Source organism: Bactrocera neohumeralis, chromosome 4 (assembly GCF_024586455.1).
Source record: "Bactrocera neohumeralis isolate Rockhampton chromosome 4, APGP_CSIRO_Bneo_wtdbg2-racon-allhic-juicebox.fasta_v2, whole genome shotgun sequence".
Classification (NCBI taxonomy): domain Eukaryota; kingdom Metazoa; phylum Arthropoda; class Insecta; order Diptera; family Tephritidae; genus Bactrocera; species Bactrocera neohumeralis.
Window position 1 is genome coordinate 19376951 of NC_065921.1, and position 18930 is coordinate 19395880.

Genomic DNA, 18930 nt, shown 5'->3' on the forward strand with positions numbered 1-18930 from the left:
GCAAGCTCTTTTCAGTAATGGTAAAACAGAGAGCTTTAAGTAGACGACTAATCACACACTGTTTAAGTGCGCACACTTTCAGTTAGTTTAGCTGTGCCGAAATTAAACAAAATAACGCCTCGAATGGTTATATGCTTTCGAACAGCAAAGTCATTTCGTATAGTTAGTTCAATTTATTTTTTATAAAAGCTACACACACTCTCTGCTACAAAACTAAAATTAACTGTTAATTAAAAATATGCACTTATAGGCCTAAATGAAATTAAAACTTTTTGAATTCATTGTAAAATAAAATATAAATCTTTCAGGCTACGTGGAACTAAGAAAATGGTTCAGACTGACTTCAAATGGCGCACTTAAAACCAATTTACACACATACGTATAACTATTAACCACACTATTTGTACATTTATCATAAATATAGTGAACGTTTTTTAATTAGTTGTTTACACTTGTATGTGTTTTTCTCCCGCCGTTGCTGCCTTTTTAGCTCACAAATATTCGCGTTGTAAAATAACCTTACAAAATAAACAAAATAAAGATACATAACTATGTATTTACACTCAGTTGTTGCTTCACGCGCATATTAAAAACAAATGTTTGCTACGAAAATCTGCATGCTTGTTAACAACGCGCATGCGCAAAGGAAAATTTAAAATTTTAGCAAGTGATTATGATTAATTAATAACTCTTAATACAAAAATGCATAAATTGAACTAAAATTAGGCGAATAATTGAACTACAAATGTTGTGTGCGCAGAATTTCTTACCAAATTAACCAGATTCAATACAAATCAATACACAATCGTTATTTAGATTTATTTGAAAAAATATAAAAGTAAAAACTTCAATTTTTTTGTGTAATATTCAGTTTTAATCTGCAATCTGCTTTATTATTAAAATCACAAAATTTGTTGACAAAAATTTTAAGAATTTTATTTATTTTTTTAAACAAATTGTAATATGACAAGTTTTGTGCATTCTTATTGTTCAATTATTTGCTTTTATTCATTCACAAAAGTCCTATTTAAAAATAACGCCACTGAACAAATCGGAAGGAGAATAACTAACCAAAAAGAATTTACAAACTACTAAAACACGGAGTTCAGCTATAGCAGAGACTTGAATATAAGAATATTAAATTATAAAATCTAAAATTCACATTGTATATGGTTAGATCGGAAGAAATATCGAAACTGCAAACGTGAATATTTTCATGTTTCTGCTGTCTGTCTAATGCTGCGAGTCGTCCTCTTTAAAATTAGCTTACTTATACAAAATTTATGCCAAATTAATAATGTATTTTTAGTATATATACATATACTTACATAATTACAAAAAATATATATACATATGTAAAGCATAAAGCAAACTACTACTACAAGTATGCGACAAGCATAACTAATTAACATAATAATATATATTTATATAGAAATTTTTGATAACTGAAAAACTTAAAAACAAGATCGTTGTAAATTTTATATTAAGCGAATAAAAATCATAAAGTGTGTGAAGAAAATGTTTCTGCTGGCGAAGCAAATAAATGAGCAGGTAAACTTATTGCATTGGCAAATGTTGCAGGCGCTAAAATCTAGCTTTGATACTAAAAAACAAATTGCTTGCTGCTTGTGAAGAACATGACAAGGTCCAGTCAAACCAATAAATTATGTATACGTATGTACGTAAATTAAGAAAGCTACTATTTACTACTTTTCTTTGAGATATTAGTATGTTTTATGTTTCCTCGAAACTTGTGTACTTTCTAATTTCTTTTTATTTTTTGTGAACATTATTTGTTTTTTTTTTGTCTCATTTGTTATAATTTTAATGTATTCACATTACGTTATTTTAAAAATATTTAATTTGTTCTGAAATGTCTCTCTTTTACGCTATTTTTATATTATTATTTTGTGTACTTTTTATATTGCTAAAAATGCCTTGTTATGGAATGTGTTTCAATAAATGCGATTGTAATTCTTAGTTGTTTTCTTTTCTACACTTTTACATTTTCTATATACATACATACATATACTATGAGAATCATTGTCTCTTAAAAAGCTACATTAATGCTTTCCTGCCGATTTTCAACTAGCAAACCATTATACAAACATAATTGCATATAAATAATCATGAGTATGTATTAAATAAAATATACAAACGCTAAATATGTGTGAATGAAAAGTGATTTACACATAAAATAAAGTTTTTGATAATATTTATACAGACGAAATAAAAAACGGTTATAAAAACGAATGAGCGATAATATTGTATATATTTATTTCTAATGGTTAATTTTCAGTTGCCAGACTAAATATTAATGTGGATTGTTTTTATAAGAAACATTTTTTTGGGATAATCAGGGGTGTTGTGGAATCTGATAGTTGCCGGAATCAGAATTGAAACCGATAAAAAAAAAGTAGTAGGTGTCATGAATTCAGATATTATTGGTTTGATGTTCGAAACAGAATATGTATCGGTTTTGGGTGTCACGGTAACCAATTTTAACAGTTTTGCTATCAGGTTCATGTCTAAAATAATAGCAGAAAACTCTTTCTCTTCGCCAGACCACTTTTACTCTTCTGGAGATTGGCTACGGGTTCGCGAAAATATATAATTTTTTAAAAATAGATAGTTTTTTGGTTTCGAATTAAGTTTAAGCAGAAAAATCTTCGTCACAATTTTTCCTAAATTCTTCTGGAGGTTGGTCGAAAATGCTACTGTGATCACTTGAAAGGAATTTTCTTATATTTTTAGTCTTTATTTATTCTTGCAAATCTATTTCATCTCCTTCAAAGTAATCCCCTCCCTCTGCAATACACTTATGCCAACGACTTTTCCAGTCATCATAGCACTTGGAAAAATCCTCCGTCGTGATGGACATCAGAGCCTTAATCAATTCAGCTTTTATATCCTCAATTGAGTCAATTCGATGTCCTTGGAGTGGTCTTTTGAGTTTGCTAAACAGCCAGAAGTCACACGGGGCCAAATCAGGCGAGTAAGGTGGTTGTTGAATATTTGGCGAAATGATAACGAATAACCAATGCGGTATGCGAAGATGCATTATAGTGGTGTAAAAACCAAGAGTTGTCAGCCCATAATTCTGGCCTTTTGAGGCAAATAGCTTCACGTAAACGGCACATAACGCTCAAATAATATTCCTTGTTGACAGTTTGGCCCGGCGAAGGGAATTTATAATGCACCACTCTACGATAATCGAAGAAAACTGTCAACATTACCTTGATTTTTAAGCGACTTTGACGTGGTTTTTTCGGTTTCTGCTTGCCTTCAGCACGATATTCGCTCGATTGATCGGTTGTTTCGCGATCGTAAGGGTAGAGCCAAATCTCATCTCAAGTTATGATGCGTTTCATTACGTTTTGATAGTCCGAAAGCATCGTTTCACAGATGTTAACACGATGGTCTTTTTCGAAAAAATTTAGTGTTTTTGGAACCATTCGAGATTTGACTCTTCTCAAGCCTAATTCCTCATTAAAAATCGCCTGCACCGATCCAAATGATATGCCCAAACTATCAGCAATGTCTCTAATGGTTAATCGACGATTTTCAAGCACCATTTCTTTGACTTGTTTGACGTGATGTTCATCAGTCGATGTTTTTGGGTGATTTGACATCACATTTTTCTCAACACTCTCACAACCGGCTTTGAACTCTTTATACCACTTGTAGGCATTTTTAGAAGACAGAGTTTGATCTCCAAAGGCTTTTTGCAACATCCTCAACGTTTCTGCAGACGAAATTTCATTCCGCAAGCAAAATTTAATCACACTTCTTTGTTTCGATAAATTCAGACATAGCAAAAATCGAAGAATTCACATTTAGAGCCTTACAAAACGACGCGTATCTCAAATACTAATGAATATTTTGACGTGAAATTAAGCATAGATGTCAGTAACTAAGTACTACCAACAGAAAAAAATGTACCTATTTGAAAAACACAGGAAGTATAAATTACAAATTCACCTTTCAATTTGATCAACCGTTAATTTTGATATAAGTTTGTGAATATGCTAAACCCAAGATAAATACCTTTATAAATACATTTTCATTTAATACTATTCGTTCCAAATGTGTCTTGATTAGTTAGTTTAGTGTGTTGAGATTAGTTCTTGAAGCAGTTATTTCGGTAGGGATATAATTCAAAATCAACATTTACAAAAAGAAATTTGAAATGAAATCGTCGAAGGAATTCAAATTCTTTGTTTTTATAAATGTTTCAACGAATTATTAGCAAATGTCACTTCCTGTTTAATTATCGCCACAAAATAAAAAGGAGGCCTTAGAAAAACATTTAAACAATCTCATTTCACACTCTCTGACATTATAGAAATTCAAAAATAATTATAAGAATTTTATATAGAAATTTTTTTTTGTTTCGATTCCTAGTGAAAAACAATATCAGCGATAATTTATTTAGTGGAGTGGCAACGCGATTTAAAGTGTTGCATTTCCGACCCGTATCAGCGAAACCGGTTTTGGCATCTTGCGATGCCAACCGATATTATTGTGCGCTGTCAACTATTTCAGCAGTCACATTTTGACATTTGCTGAGTACAGTTTGGAAAATTTATAGTGTGAAAAATTCTTGAATATTCGCAAGCTAAATAATAAAAAATATTTTCAGTAAGAAATAAAATAAGTCAATTGAAGTGTAAACAAATAAATGTTGAGGAAAATCAATAACCCTTGGAATAACAGCTAGAGAATAATAATTACAAGTTCAACAAAGAAAATTGCAGACTGCGGAGAATTACATAATTTATTTAATAAGCTTATAGAAAATGCAAAAAGGAGTGGAATACAGGAATATAAATGAAACTTTGGGAAATTTTTATTAAACACGACTTATTGACGATTTTGTGAATTTTTCCACGACTGAGTTAACGGGTCGATGAAATTTCATCATCAATACAGAGGCAGAGCCGAAGACAAAATACAGTCGTGAGCAAAGAAAACGATTCATAAAGGAATTTTTCATATATATACTGAAATAAAAAGAATTGCAGCAATTACTTACTCCACGGGAAGATGTTTAGCAGTCATTTTACAAAAGAATTATCTATTACACTGAAAGGCGAAAACGGGAGCTTTTTAGTTAGTAAAAAAGACGAAACCAGTGCCAGAACTGAATCGAGCAGCTTAGCGGAGCAGTTACGCACAAAGAATAAGGAGTTCCTTTGATCAAATAAATATTAGAATACATATTCAAAATAGTATCTATTATATAGTTTGACACTAATAACAATTAGAAACTAAAAATTGCTGCGGGAACAGCACATTCGCCAAAGAGCTATGAAGTTTTGATATAAAAGTAAGAGATAACTCAATTTTAGAATTATTTAATTGAATGAATGGAAAAGAATCGTTCTGCTGTACGTGTGAAAATTATAGCACAGTTTAAAACTGTATTAAGGAACTTAGAAATATTAAAAAGCCAATAAGCAAACTACAAAAAGCACAAAGCGCTGCAGTTCGAGTAGTCGGTTATAAAAATATAAGGATTAATATACACAGTTTGTATATAAAAGTTATACGAGTGTCCAACTGGACACAAAATCGACAAAATTACCGACACCAACAGAAAAACATCAAAAATTTCGCCGAAGGAACAGGAAGATAAAAAGGACTCTGCAGAAATGGCTGCCATGAATACAAAGTCTACCAAATTTGGAGGGAAACTGAATTTATCCTCTCATGTAAAATATGAGCATTTAGTAGCTGGCATTTCGGGTGGCGTAACGTCGACGCTAATATTGCATCCGTTAGACTTGATAAAAATTCGTTTTGCTGGTAAGTTTCCTTTTAACAATCAATCCCAATATTAGAACAAATACATTTTATATAGGTAAAAAGTACGCAAATAATATTACTTTCTGAGTTAGAAAAAAAAAGTAGTATTTGAATGGTAATGAAAACGTATTATGCCTTCATTTGACAAATAATTGAATTATTATCAGTCGGTAAATTTTTACTGGCTTGTTAAATATTAACCTTTCGTTGATAAAATATCTAAGAACGCGTGCTATAGTCATCATCCATTTTAGCGATTTGACTACGACGCAAAAAATTTAAAGTCAATTAATTCAAACCAATTAAAAATTGAGTAATAATTATAGATGTCTACAACAACTTTATCTCTCTTTTGCCAATTATGTATATGTTTTGCCGAGTACAATGTTCAAATAGTAATGTATGTACGTTTGTACGCCAATACGTTTCCTGAAGTAGTTAACTAATAGCTAACTAAATAATCGCCCACAGCCAATGCTAGTTCGCACGAGTCTGGAACGTGATAACAGTTCATAGGAAAATGGAAATTTTGCCAAACCAAATAGTGAAATAAAATAAATAAAGCACTATAGAATGACAGAATTAATTTTATAAAGCAAACAAATGGCGAATACTCGCAACCAAAGCTACAGCAAACTTATTGCAGACATCATCGCAAATATTGTTGCGATATATGTACATATTACATATTTAATTTCATACACGCGCGGAGGTATTTAGATTCATATTGTTTGGTAATGTATACAATTCGCATTAAGCCGGCTTGTGTGTACATGTGTATGTGCATACGTAAATATAACACATCAAGTGTACATGGTTTTTTCCGTTGACTTCACCATGGTCAGCTAGTTTCTTCGTATATTATGAACTGATTAGTCAAAGAATATAAAATACATACTGAATTTATAAAATTAAACTTTAAATAAAATATTATAGTGTGGGGCTGTAAAAGCCCTTATATCAGTGACCGTAAAATAGAGTTCTTGAATTTGTAGATACAAAATTCTAGATGTAATCAACAATAAAAATTATGGCCTAAAATAAAATAAAATGAAAACAAAACACAATTGCACACTTAACGGGATTGGGGAATAACACTCGTTTCAACTTGTTTTTGTTTAATTTGTTTATTACTAATTCATTGTTAAATGCTATTAACGCCCCGATTATTGATTTTACTTTAGTTTATATGCATCAGAGACTTGTTGTCGACCAAAGTTGTTTACCGCTATTTCTCAACCATTTAAATTGTTATGAAAACGAATTTTATTTATTATAGTTACAAAAAGCTTGTGCCGATAATTATCGGCACATGTCAGCTGATGACACTGTCGCACCAATCTTTTTTTTTAAATATGTGTTTTTCTTATTTTATAACTATTATTCATATTTTCTCGGAAACTGAAGGGTTCAGCTTATCGTTGGGTAAATTCTGTCGATTGACGTCAATAGTTATTTGCACGTCTTTGTTTTTAAACGAAAAATTAGTTAACAACACAATCGTGCGTCTTTAGTTATATGATATCAGCCTTACAGGTTTATGTAAACATATTTGTTTTTAACTTTGGCGAATTGCGTTTAGAGCTGGCGATTGTAAAGTTATTAAGCTATTTACACATTTTACGCACTGTTTACATTATTTTCATTTGCTACAACCACTTCCGTTTAGCGTCTGTAAACAATAATATGTAATTCATTTCAACCGTCTGTGTCCAACCGGTGCATCGTTTTATGTATTAACGCAAAGTGAAATGGAAAAATTTAATAAAAATTTTTCAAGCAAATAACCCTGATGCCTAAGTTGTATTGCTTTGTAACAATATGTGCTTAATGTATAGGAAGTAATTGCTGATTGGTTTCAATGGCACGTCTGACCGACGGTACTAATCCACATTATTTTTCCAACTAGTCTAGTTGTTTCTAGTTGTAATTGAAATTTGTTTTTGTGTATTATTATTTACATTGATTATTTTCTATTAAGCGGACAGTAAACCAAATATTGTTGAATACACTTTTAATTATTAACTGAAAATCACTTGGATGAAAAATATTGTCATGCATATTTTAATCTATTAATCTAATTTTTTTTTAATTTAGAAGTTTTTGAAACCTTAGGTTATTCTTATTGGATATTCTTTTATCTCAGCTCTCATATTTGCTAATGTAGTCTATTAGAATGCCAAATAAACCATTTTGTATATGAAAAACATTCTTGTCTGTCAGCTGTTTAATACATAAAAGATTACGTCTCGTGTATTTCATACTTGCCATTGTGAAAAATGCCACAGATTGAGTAACGACATTCTTGAGAAATCTCTAATGACACGCTAGTTTCTTTGTGTGCACCATATGTACATACATACTTACATACATACAAGTATGTACTTAACAATTGATTTGTTATTGTGTTTTGTTTAGAGGCATCAAACAAAAGTTCATACATACATATGTACATCACTGGGGGAGAATATTGTTTCAGTAACAAAGTGTTCAGCTTTATTAAAATAAAGAAATACATTTGAACTGAAATTTCTCGAAAAATATTCCTCATAAAAAATTCAATTTAAATTCTGTTAATTTCAGACTAATTTCTATACATATGTATGTATGTAGTGTGTGCATAAAATTTGTTTATTTATATGTACATTCAAACATCACGTGATTTCAACACTGCCATGATACCTATATTCATTATTCAAACAACAAACACAGACAATGCTAAAGTGAAAAAGAGTTAAAAACTCGTATGACTACTAAAAGCAAAAAAAACCTAGCCTATGTCTGCATTTACTCTCTAATATACCTATCTATGTACATATATACTTAGGTATGTACCTATTTCCATCAATGTTTATTATTCGATACGTTCTTTGTGGTATATACTACGCTCCTGTCTATTTGAAATGTTTGCTTCTTTTATACTCAACCCATTGCTGTGTGTGAGTGATCGAGTGTACTATATCAGCGTGTTGCTAAGCGCTTTCAAGTGATTTTGCCCAGGGTTCGTAAACATTTGCTTCGTTGCCTCGGTTTTTCTGTCGCACCCGTCCGCCCGTCAGTAAGTACTGGCTATAAACTGTTGAATTGGGTGAGTCATCTCATTTGACTGTGCAAAAGCAAAACTTCAAAATGCAACTGCCACAGCGAGCTGGAAACCTGAATATTGCTTTGTTTCGACTGTTTAGTTTTTTGTTTACACGGAAAATATTGGTGCACGCACTCACTTCCTGACTGTTGCCCCATTGCAATGTTGTTTAGTCGGTTGTTAACTTACATTGAACAATGTTATCAACCTATTGACGTGTATTATAAACATTTATTTATGTTTTTTGTTTTGTTATGTGTTCATGTTTCCATCAGTTTTACTATGTGTTTTTTTTTTAATTCGTAAGTTTTGTCGTGTATGCAGTCAATATAAAACAAAAGCAGTTAATATTTGTTTAAGTTTTTTTTTTTAATTTAATCATTTGCTTGAAAAGACCTCCAAATGCAGTTTTTAAGTTTAGTATATGAGTCAACATGTGTGTTTCGGCATTACATACATACATACATGTGTACTTATGTACTTATGTATGAGTAATAATCCAATGATTAGATACTATTTTTTGTATTTTTATACCCTGAACAGGATGCATCTATTTTGTAACACACACCCAGAAGGAAACGTGTAATGTCCTACAAAACATGTAAAGCGTGACGATCTGGCTTGATTTAGCCATATCTGTCTATATATACATACATGCGTAAACTAATTCATCAGTTTTTGGAATATTGATCTGAAATTTCGCATACGGACTTTTCTTCTCAAGAAGCTGCTCATTTGTCGGAACTGTCGATATCGGAACAACGTTTCGACGACAGTCGGGTCTACGTAACCGAAACAGACCAGGATCTTTTATCCGGTTAAGGTCTGTAAACCCGGCAGAATTCTGCTGCTCCAACAACAACAACGTAGCTGGCATACCAACTGAAGACTTTTTATTTGTCGAGACATTCTTCCGAAATTTGGCGCGGCTTATTGTCCAATGCAAAGGTATAATTAATCTTAAAAGAAAAAGTTCAGATTGGATCACTATAGCTGCCATACAAACTGATAGATGGCGGTCCAGTTATTGTAAGGAATTTTTTGCGTTTGTGAAGGGTATTACAGTTTCGGTGCAATCGAAGTTAACATTTTTTCTTTTGCGTCTTCTACTTCTTTCTTATATTTTTTTGTAATAAAAACTTGTTTTTCTGCACACATAGACTTGCTAGCTTCTATGAGCGAGTTGATGTGGTCGCCTCAAGCCCAGCTCAAGGCCAGCAAATCTCCTGTAAAATTTGTTGCCAACTAAATGACTGCATTTTGTGCTTATGAGTGGAGGACAAAAGCTTTGCAGTATTACAATTAATATTAATTTCTAACAGAATATTGCAGTTCTCCATTGCTTTAATTAAAAAATACAAGAAATATTTCTGTCAGCAGCGAAACTATTAACTACTTACGTAAGCAACTCGTAGAAGTGCGAATCAGCTAATGAAATTGTAATGTCTAAAAATAGCTATTTCGATGTGAAAACATCGTGTGCGTAAACGTGCCAGTGACGAGCCCCTTTTTTTGAGCACATGGCCATTTTTTAGCCAAATGCTGCGAAAACAACTAAGAAACTGCTATACAGACTGTACAGCGAAGTTCTGAAGTTGTTTTGCTCATCATACTGAATTGAGTTTTTATTACTGTTATTGTATTTTTAGCTTAGAATGTTGTCAACACTTGAAGTTGTTCTTTATTTTTTGCCACATGTACATTAACGGTCCGGCGATAACGAAAATATAATTATTATAAATGTTTTTGCCGAAACTGGCATGGCTTATCTAATTGCTATCTAATGGCTCATGTCAAATATGAATGCTTGCATTTTGTAAATAAAGCTATAATGTTAAATATGCAAATATTTATATATATTCCATCAAATAATAAATATATGTAATAGAAAAATAATGATTTCTAAACAGCAAAAGTTTAGCACGTTGCTATGCCTGAAAATAACTAAATATAATATATACATTTATCATTATTCTGATAAGCGTTTTCATAAATATTAGTGATCTGTTCGGTCGGGCGATAGCAGCTATTAATTTTTGCATGTTATTATTATTATTTTTTTTAACAGCTGAGTTGATGGGTATTTAGCATTAATAGCTTGCTACTAAGCGATAGCAGGTTGACTATTAAAAATATCTGATGTTTTTGTGTTAATTATATATTTTGTTATTGTCACATATTCGAATATTCGACAATGGGCCAAGGGTTACGGACGTGAGAATAACAAGCAAGTGGTATAAAATTTTTTGCATTGAATTTTTGTTTTTAAGGGTGACAACACATTCTGTAGATTTTACTTTTAATGAAAGTAAAGTTTTATTTTTTATTTTTTTTTATTTAAAGAAAAATAATGCATTATTCTGTTTTTTTTTAAAAGCGTTATGTATACTAAAAATATTAAGTTTTAAACTTATTTAGAATTTCAATTTTCTTTATCAGCGTATAAAATAATATATGAAAATGGTTTTTACTTAATTTGCAGTTCATTTCATTTACTTTTTTAAATTGAAACAAGGAAAAACCTTAACTTCGTTCGAACGGTTCACAAATAAAACGGTTTCCATTAAAAAAATTTATTTTGATCGGTCAGTTCCTATCGCTGCAATATGCTATTGTGATCTTATCTGAATAATTTATTTGAAGATTGAAAGGTAATCTTTGTCAAATTTCGTGAAGATATTTGGTCAAATAAAAAAGGTTTCTGTACAAAAACTTGATTTTGATCATTCAGTTTGTGGAGCAGCTATATGCTATAGTGGTCCAATGTTGACGGTTCCGACAAATGATCAGTTTTTTGAGGAGAAAAATGCGTATGGCAAATTTTAGATCGATATCTCGAAAACTGAGAAAGTAGTTCGCGTATATACCGACAGACGGATAAACGGGCAGGCGAAGAGACAGACTGTCATGGTTAAATCGACTCAGCTCGTCGCCGATCATTTGTATACTTGTATATGTATGTATGTACTTGATAGGGTCTTCAACGTTTGTTTGTGGGTTTTACAAAAACTTTCTGACAAACTTAATACGAGTATACCCTGTTCAGGGTATAAAAATGGTAATGTTTGCACTTTCATCTAAACCCACTTGATTTATTTCTATATATATATATACGTGTGAATGTGTACATATGCATACATATATTTTTTGTCCGTTTGTTTTTTAAAGCGACTATCTGTAGCTAAGTGCGCAAGAGGGCTCGTCTGTGGTAACAAAAAATGTATTTGACGTATGCAGTTATTTGTGATGTGACACATACATATGTACAAATGCAAATAGATATATGTTATAAAAAGAGAAATAAACTTAATTACTACATATGTATGTATGTATTTATGTTTGTTATATATTTTTTCTTGAGTAAAATATATTTTTTGCAAATATTTTTGTTATCGTTGTTGCTATGGGGTTGACAATTTTAGGAACTCTTCGGCATTTCTTGTTTTGCAGGTAGACAAAGACATTTTCTGAGTGTTTATATTAGAATTCATTTAATTTCCCATCATATACTATATGTGGTTTTATATATCATCACTAAAAATACATAATAACGTAACATCACTTTTCAAAAATTTACAGGCGAAGAAAAATCGATATAATAGAGACTCCTCATATTGAAATAAAACTTGAGTATTAATTATAAAATGGTTATATATTGATTATCATACTCTCATATTGAAATAAAATTACAGTTTTCGTTATAAAATGGTTATATATTGGTTATTATATCTGATAACGATTTTAAATTTTTTTTGATGATATGTTGTTTTGCATTTTAGGTGACGATATGTATCTACTATGTGTAGAAAATTAAATTTGTGCTACGAAATCATGCACCAGAATTTTGTGAATAAATTATACACACATTTCTTATATTATTTTGTTGAAAAGAACTAATTTATATTAAAGAATTATTTTATTTAGAAAAAATATACTATATGACAAGCGAGAAATAAGAATTTGAATTCGAAATAATACAATATTTTCTCGAAAGCAGACACCCGTTAATACAAATTTAGCGTCAGCATGTAAATACAAATATACTGACGTCAATGCCAACAAACCGTGCTCCCATTACCCGTGTGGTGTTAAATTATACAACACCTATACATAATTAGCTAGGTCTTACGTTTATTAAGTAGAAACTTTATAGTATTAGAACATTAACAAATGAAAAAAAAAATCAAAAAGTTGAACCACAAAAATGAATAAAACAAACAATTTCCTTTCTACAATCTTACAGTGAATGATGGACGCACAACCACAGTACCACAATATAGCAGTCTGAGCAGCGCATTCTCAACCATCTTCCGACAGGAAGGCTTCCGCGGCCTATACAAGGGTGTCACACCAAATATCTGGGGTTCAGGTTCCTCATGGGGTCTCTATTTCATGTTGTAAGTATTTGTGCGCATGTAAACGCCTGAATATCAAATTAATTTATGCGTTTTTCATATATTTTTTTTACAGTTACAACACAATTAAGACCTTCATTCAGGGCGGCAATACGACACAGCCATTGGGTCCGACATTGCATATGTTGGCCGCTGCTGAGTCTGGTGTGCTCACGCTGATTCTTACAAACCCCATTTGGGTGGTGAAGACCCGTTTGTGCTTACAATATGGCGCTGAGGCTTCGAGCAAACACACTGAATATCGCGGTATGGTGGATGCGCTGGCGCAGATCTACCGCAAGGAGGGTGTACGTGGTTTGTACCGGGTAAGTTTGTTAAATGATAAATATTACTATAAAATATATATTAATTTTTTGTTGTTTTGTTTTAATGTTTAATTGCAGGGCTTTGTACCCGGCATACTTGGCGTGTCTCATGGTGCTTTGCAATTCATGACCTATGAGGAGATGAAGAACTATTACAATACATACCGCAAATTGCCGATCGATACGAAATTGGTAAGTAAAACAAAAATTTTAAAATATAAAAAAAAGTAAATATAAAAATTGTTTAAGTAAAAAAAAAAAAAAAAAAAATTAAAAAAAAAAAAAATAATTAAAAAAAAAAAAAAAAAAAATTTTAAAATTAAAAAAATAATTTAAAAAAATGTTAACATTTAAAAAATAAAAAAAAAAAAAATAAAAAGAAATTAGATTAATAAGGGAAATGTGTTAGCCACACTTTTATTCCTATTATTATATTTTTTTGCAACAAAAAAACCAAAAAATACGCAATTTCAGCCTACACACGCGTCTTACTTATTTTACCCATCCGTAATAAACATGTTTATACATATTGACTAGTTAGAATCTCAATTTGCATATCCTTCGCCTATATAAGCTACATAACTATAAGAGCCCATACAAGCATCACATGATTTGCCGATGGCCACACGCGCAATTTTCCGCTCTTCATTCTTAAAATGTGTGAATGAGTGTTTTTCTTTTGGCCATCATCCAAATAACACAATGTACAATATGTATAGCGTGTGTTTGACTTTGAAATATACTTGTATGTCGAGCGACTTTTTCGCAGAAATTTGTCTGTTTGCTTATTTATTATCTTTATCACAAAAATGATAACACGGAATCAATATACCACAAACATTCGTACGTTGCACTTTTTTGTTAATTACTTTCTGCCGAAAAACATGGTAATAAATTTTGCTTATACCGAAGTTTTTTTTTGTTGTTCAAGCACAAGTGCTTCCTTTCCAAAGCGATTTAATTAAACTGTCACAGGTAACAGTAAACGATTACGGGCGTGCGGGTAGTGTGAGGTGGACTTTTCTAATCATTTCTTAAATTCGCAAATAAAAAAACGTTAAAAACTTTTCAAACGTAAAAGAGAATAATCAATCAGTTTGTATGACAACTATATGTTATAGGCTGGACAGACGGCAGCGTTAACTGCTTTAATCCGGATTAATTCAGGAATTAGTGAAGTTAACTCCGTTGGTAACTCCCAATTAATCCTGACTTTTCGTTGGCAACATTGTTAAAAATGGCCAATTTCAATCTGTTGTGAATGAAAAAAAGGAACTCTGACAGCTGTTTTTCACATTAATATTACAGTGGTTTGATTTAAAAAATGCTACGGAAATTGTACCGTTGCCTTGTATAATAATCCATGCTAAATTTCATGGAGTTATCTCTTCAAAAAGAAATTCATACAAGAACTTAATTTTGATCGTTAAGTTTGTATGGCGGCCATATGCTCTAGTGATCCGATATCGACGCTTCTCACAAATGAGCAGCTTCGTAGTGAGAAAGACCGTATGCAAAATTTCAAACCGATATCTCAAACTAAAGGACTAGTTCGCGTATGTACAGGCAGACAGGGAGATGGACATGGCTGCCATCGACGCTGATTGGTACGCTGATCATTTATATGTACTTTATAGGGTCTCCGAATTTCCCCCCTGGGTGTTAAAAACTTAATATATCATGTTAAGGATATAAAATAAATGGAAGTGAACTAATGCGCAATATTTAAATTAATTTTAAAAAAGTTAGAAGCATATTTTGTTATATTTTTTAAAAATTATTTTAAAAATTTGTAACATTTTATAATTCCCATTTATTTCACGCATATTTCCTCACAATTTGTTTTTGCAGGCCACATCGGAGTATTTGGCATTCGCTGCTATATCGAAGCTTATCGCTGCTGCCGCCACATATCCCTATCAGGTGATACGTGCACGCATGCAGGATCATCATCTTAATTACACAAGTTCATGGGATTGCATTAAGCAAACATGGAGGTACGAACGTATGCGTGGTTTTTATAAAGGCCTAGCACCATATTTAGTTCATGTCACACCGAATATTTGTATGGTCATGCTTATTTGGGAAAAATTAACCAATTAAAGCATTGTGTATAGATTAAGTGAAGTAATATACAGTGAAGTGAAGAGAGTGAAAGAAAGCAAGCAAGTTAGCGAATAGAAGTGTAAGATTCGCGTGTGAAACGATTTTCCATTAAGTAGATAAGAACTTTACTGAAACAAAACATAACAAAAAACAACAACATATGCGCTAAAAAATTGAAAGATCGAATATTCAAAAAATTTTTCCACTATAGATATATATAAACTACTTGCAGCATTTTAATTAGAAATGTGTCTAAATATATTTGCTTAATACATATGTATATATATAGTATTGCTTACACTTATGAGAAAAAAAAAAACAAAATAGAATGTGACGTCAGCTTATAAGTAGCTGTAAGAAACTAAAGATTTGCAATTTATTGGCGACGGAGAAGCGCATAGTTTATTGACTTAACGGAAAACAAGCGTGCTTTTTGCAGCGAAAACTACACCATGCAGTAAAATTGTTGGAAGTTTAATTAATAATATTACTTTCGATTATTTATTTCTAATGCATTTGGTTTAGAGCAAAAGTAAAAAACTGCTGCGTTTGAGAAATAGTTTAAATTTTTTGTTTGTAGTTGAATTAAGTTTTTTTGTATTATGTATTTTTAATTACTTTTAATATAAATATTTTATTGATTTTTATTTGTTTATTTAAATTTTTTTCAATTTTTAAGTTTTTTTTTTCAATTTAAAATTTTTTTTACTTAAAAATTTTTTTTTTTATTTAAAAATTTGTTTTAATTAAAAAAATTTTTGTTTTAATTTTTAAATTTTTTTTTTTAATTTTTTAAAATTTTTTTGTTAAGTTTTTCTTTTACTCTCTCTTTTTTTTTCTCTTCTAATGTAACTGCTGTTTATTTGAAATAATTTTAAGTTAAAGATTCCAATAGCTTGTAGAGAAACTTACTAAATAGACATTAGTCCATAAGTCTTCTCTTCATGTTGGCATACAAAAAAACAAATATCATAATTTATTCTTCTCATCACTGAAACCGCCAATCTGTACAACTTAATTACATAAGTCTAGACCATTTACTAATTTAATAAAATCGAAATAGTATATTTTAAAATTGTGTAAATTTAGAAAAATTATACAGCAACTATTTTTCTATTTTTCTTGTAAGTTTAATCGAAAGCAAATGTATGTTGTCGGCAATTGTGATACAAATTTTCTTGTTCGTATTCTTGCGTAGTTATGTATATGAAATGAATTGGCTTGTAGTTGACGAATAATAAACGAAAAGGAAATAAGCATAAACGTCAAGCAACAGATTTAGGTTATTTAAAATATGTATGTATGTCCATAAATATATTGCTTGACAAAAACACAAAAGAAAAAAACTTCAGTCTTGAAATTTCGTATTTTCGTTTATAAGTTAATACGCGTAACTTATGTAAATGTTGGAACTTATGGTCCGTAAGCTGCAGTATCATAATCTATACGTACATTTATATAAGCTATTAACTTTATCTATATCCTAAACGTAATATGCACAACGAGTTCTCAAAAAAAATTATAAAAGAATATAACAAAAAATATGAAGTAAATATCTTGCACAATAAAAGTAAACAAGCCGTATAACACTTTTAATGAGCTCAAAATCCACTTATTTAAACTTAGCATAAGAAAAAAAATATAAAAAACATATGTTTATAGTTTGTAAGTAATTAATTCATTTGGCAAAAAGATTCTTCACAACTTCTTATGTAAAGAAAAATGTAATGTTCTATTACAAATGATGAAAAAAAATGAAAATATTAAAAAAAAGCTTTTATGAAAGCATAATTATATCTGTCAAGATGGTAAACACATACTTGAAGCGTTCAAAAAAGGTTTTATTAACTTAAAGTACGAATAACGGTAGTTTTTCAACTTACTAGGTGCTCGTAGTTGGTGCCCATTCCTGCCGCGTTTATGCCTGCGGTGAGTGTGCGTGTGTGATCGAACTTGTTTAGCGCCTTTAACATGCTTTTGGTCACATGCCCAAGCTTGCCGTACCTGTGGGCCTCAACCCACAAAAAAAAAAAAAACATAAAAAACAGTAAAATGTAAGCAGCTCACGAAAAAAGTAAGTAGTGTGCACGTGCTTCAATCTTAACCAATTCGCAACTGTGGTAAATTAATTGTAAAATTTTACATATACATATAAACCATTATAAAATGTAAGTCTTGAAACAGTTTTGCAGAATCTATTTGCTAATTGAATGAAAATTTAAAATACTGCTTGCACGTTCGTTGGAGGTAAGCGTCTTTGTACACCATTTATTAATTAATCTTCGCATTTTATTTTCTTTCTCGCCCCAAACTAATTGCAGATACGAAGGTGCGGTCGGTTTCTACAAAGGTATCCAAGCCAGTTTGACGCGGGTGCTGCCGGCGACGATGATAACGTTTGTTATATATGAGAATGTGTCGCACTATTTGTTGCAAAGATCGAAGACCAAAACATAAGGACGCCAAGAAGTCGTTCAACAAAGAGACTAAACCAAAAATTAACTAATTCCTTCGGTTTAAATAGCTTTATAACGCCTATATAAGTGTTTAGTAGTTATATTTTATTGTTACCTAATATGAACTAATTAAGAAAGCTACTCTGTAATATTAATACGATATGCCAGTTTTAGTTACGTTTTTCTTCTGTATGCTTATGAATTTTCTAATTATCAAATTGGGTTCCGTTTTATGGGTGATTGCGTCACCGCAACCCTTTCTTCCTCTTTGCCTGTGTAAGATAATACAACGCACGCTGAAATTGATTCGGTATCATTGTCTATCAAATATGCTATTTTCCTATCAATATCGGCGTTGGTCAAACTCCGTAAAAATCCTATTCCAATTGCTAATTTTAAGCCTTCTTCTTATAAATTTTGTAATATCGACGTGAAGTGTTAAATTTTATTTGTTAAATAAAAGCATCTACTTTCAAATGTGATATAACGAAAAAATATGTGTTCTGCTTAACTCTCGCTCTCTTTCAGCAAAAGTAAAGTCTTGTGTTCAGCAGTTGTTTACGGCTCTAGGCAGGTCGGCATAGCGTTGATCGAACAATGCTACATATGTATATACACATAAACATATATATTTGTATATATGTGTGCTGTTGGTTGCGTGTGCCTATATAATTTACTTGCGCCTAAAAGTATGTTATATTTATATTCTGCTAATGTCATAACGCCTGAATGTAGGCATCACTATCTCACTTGTC

At 31.1% G+C, this 18930-nt stretch overlaps 1 protein-coding gene across 1 annotated transcript; it reads left to right on the plus strand.

Annotated features, from left to right (window-relative positions):
* Positions 1–4545: 4545 nt before the first annotated feature.
* LOC126757365 (mitochondrial folate transporter/carrier) lies at positions 4546–18348 on the plus strand. Its single transcript, XM_050471217.1, has 6 exons — positions 4546–5808; positions 13137–13290; positions 13364–13613; positions 13692–13805; positions 15465–15610; positions 18041–18348. Exons 1-6 carry the CDS (start codon positions 5655–5657, stop codon positions 18174–18176), a joined length of 954 nt encoding a protein of 317 aa, XP_050327174.1. The 5' UTR covers positions 4546–5654; the 3' UTR covers positions 18177–18348.
* The last annotated feature ends 582 nt before the right edge of the window (positions 18349–18930 follow it).

Excerpts from the sequence above, each read along its gene's own strand:
- LOC126757365 (XM_050471217.1), top strand. The coding sequence starts at position 5,655 with ATGGCTGCCATGAATACAAAGTCTACCAAATTTGGAGGGAAACTGAAT. Across the intron at positions 5,809-13,136 it reads GATAAAAATTCGTTTTGCTG|TGAATGATGGACGCACAACC; the intron begins GTAAGTTTCCTT and ends ACAATCTTACAG. Across the intron at positions 13,291-13,363 it reads TGGGGTCTCTATTTCATGTT|TTACAACACAATTAAGACCT; the intron begins GTAAGTATTTGT and ends TTTTTTTTACAG.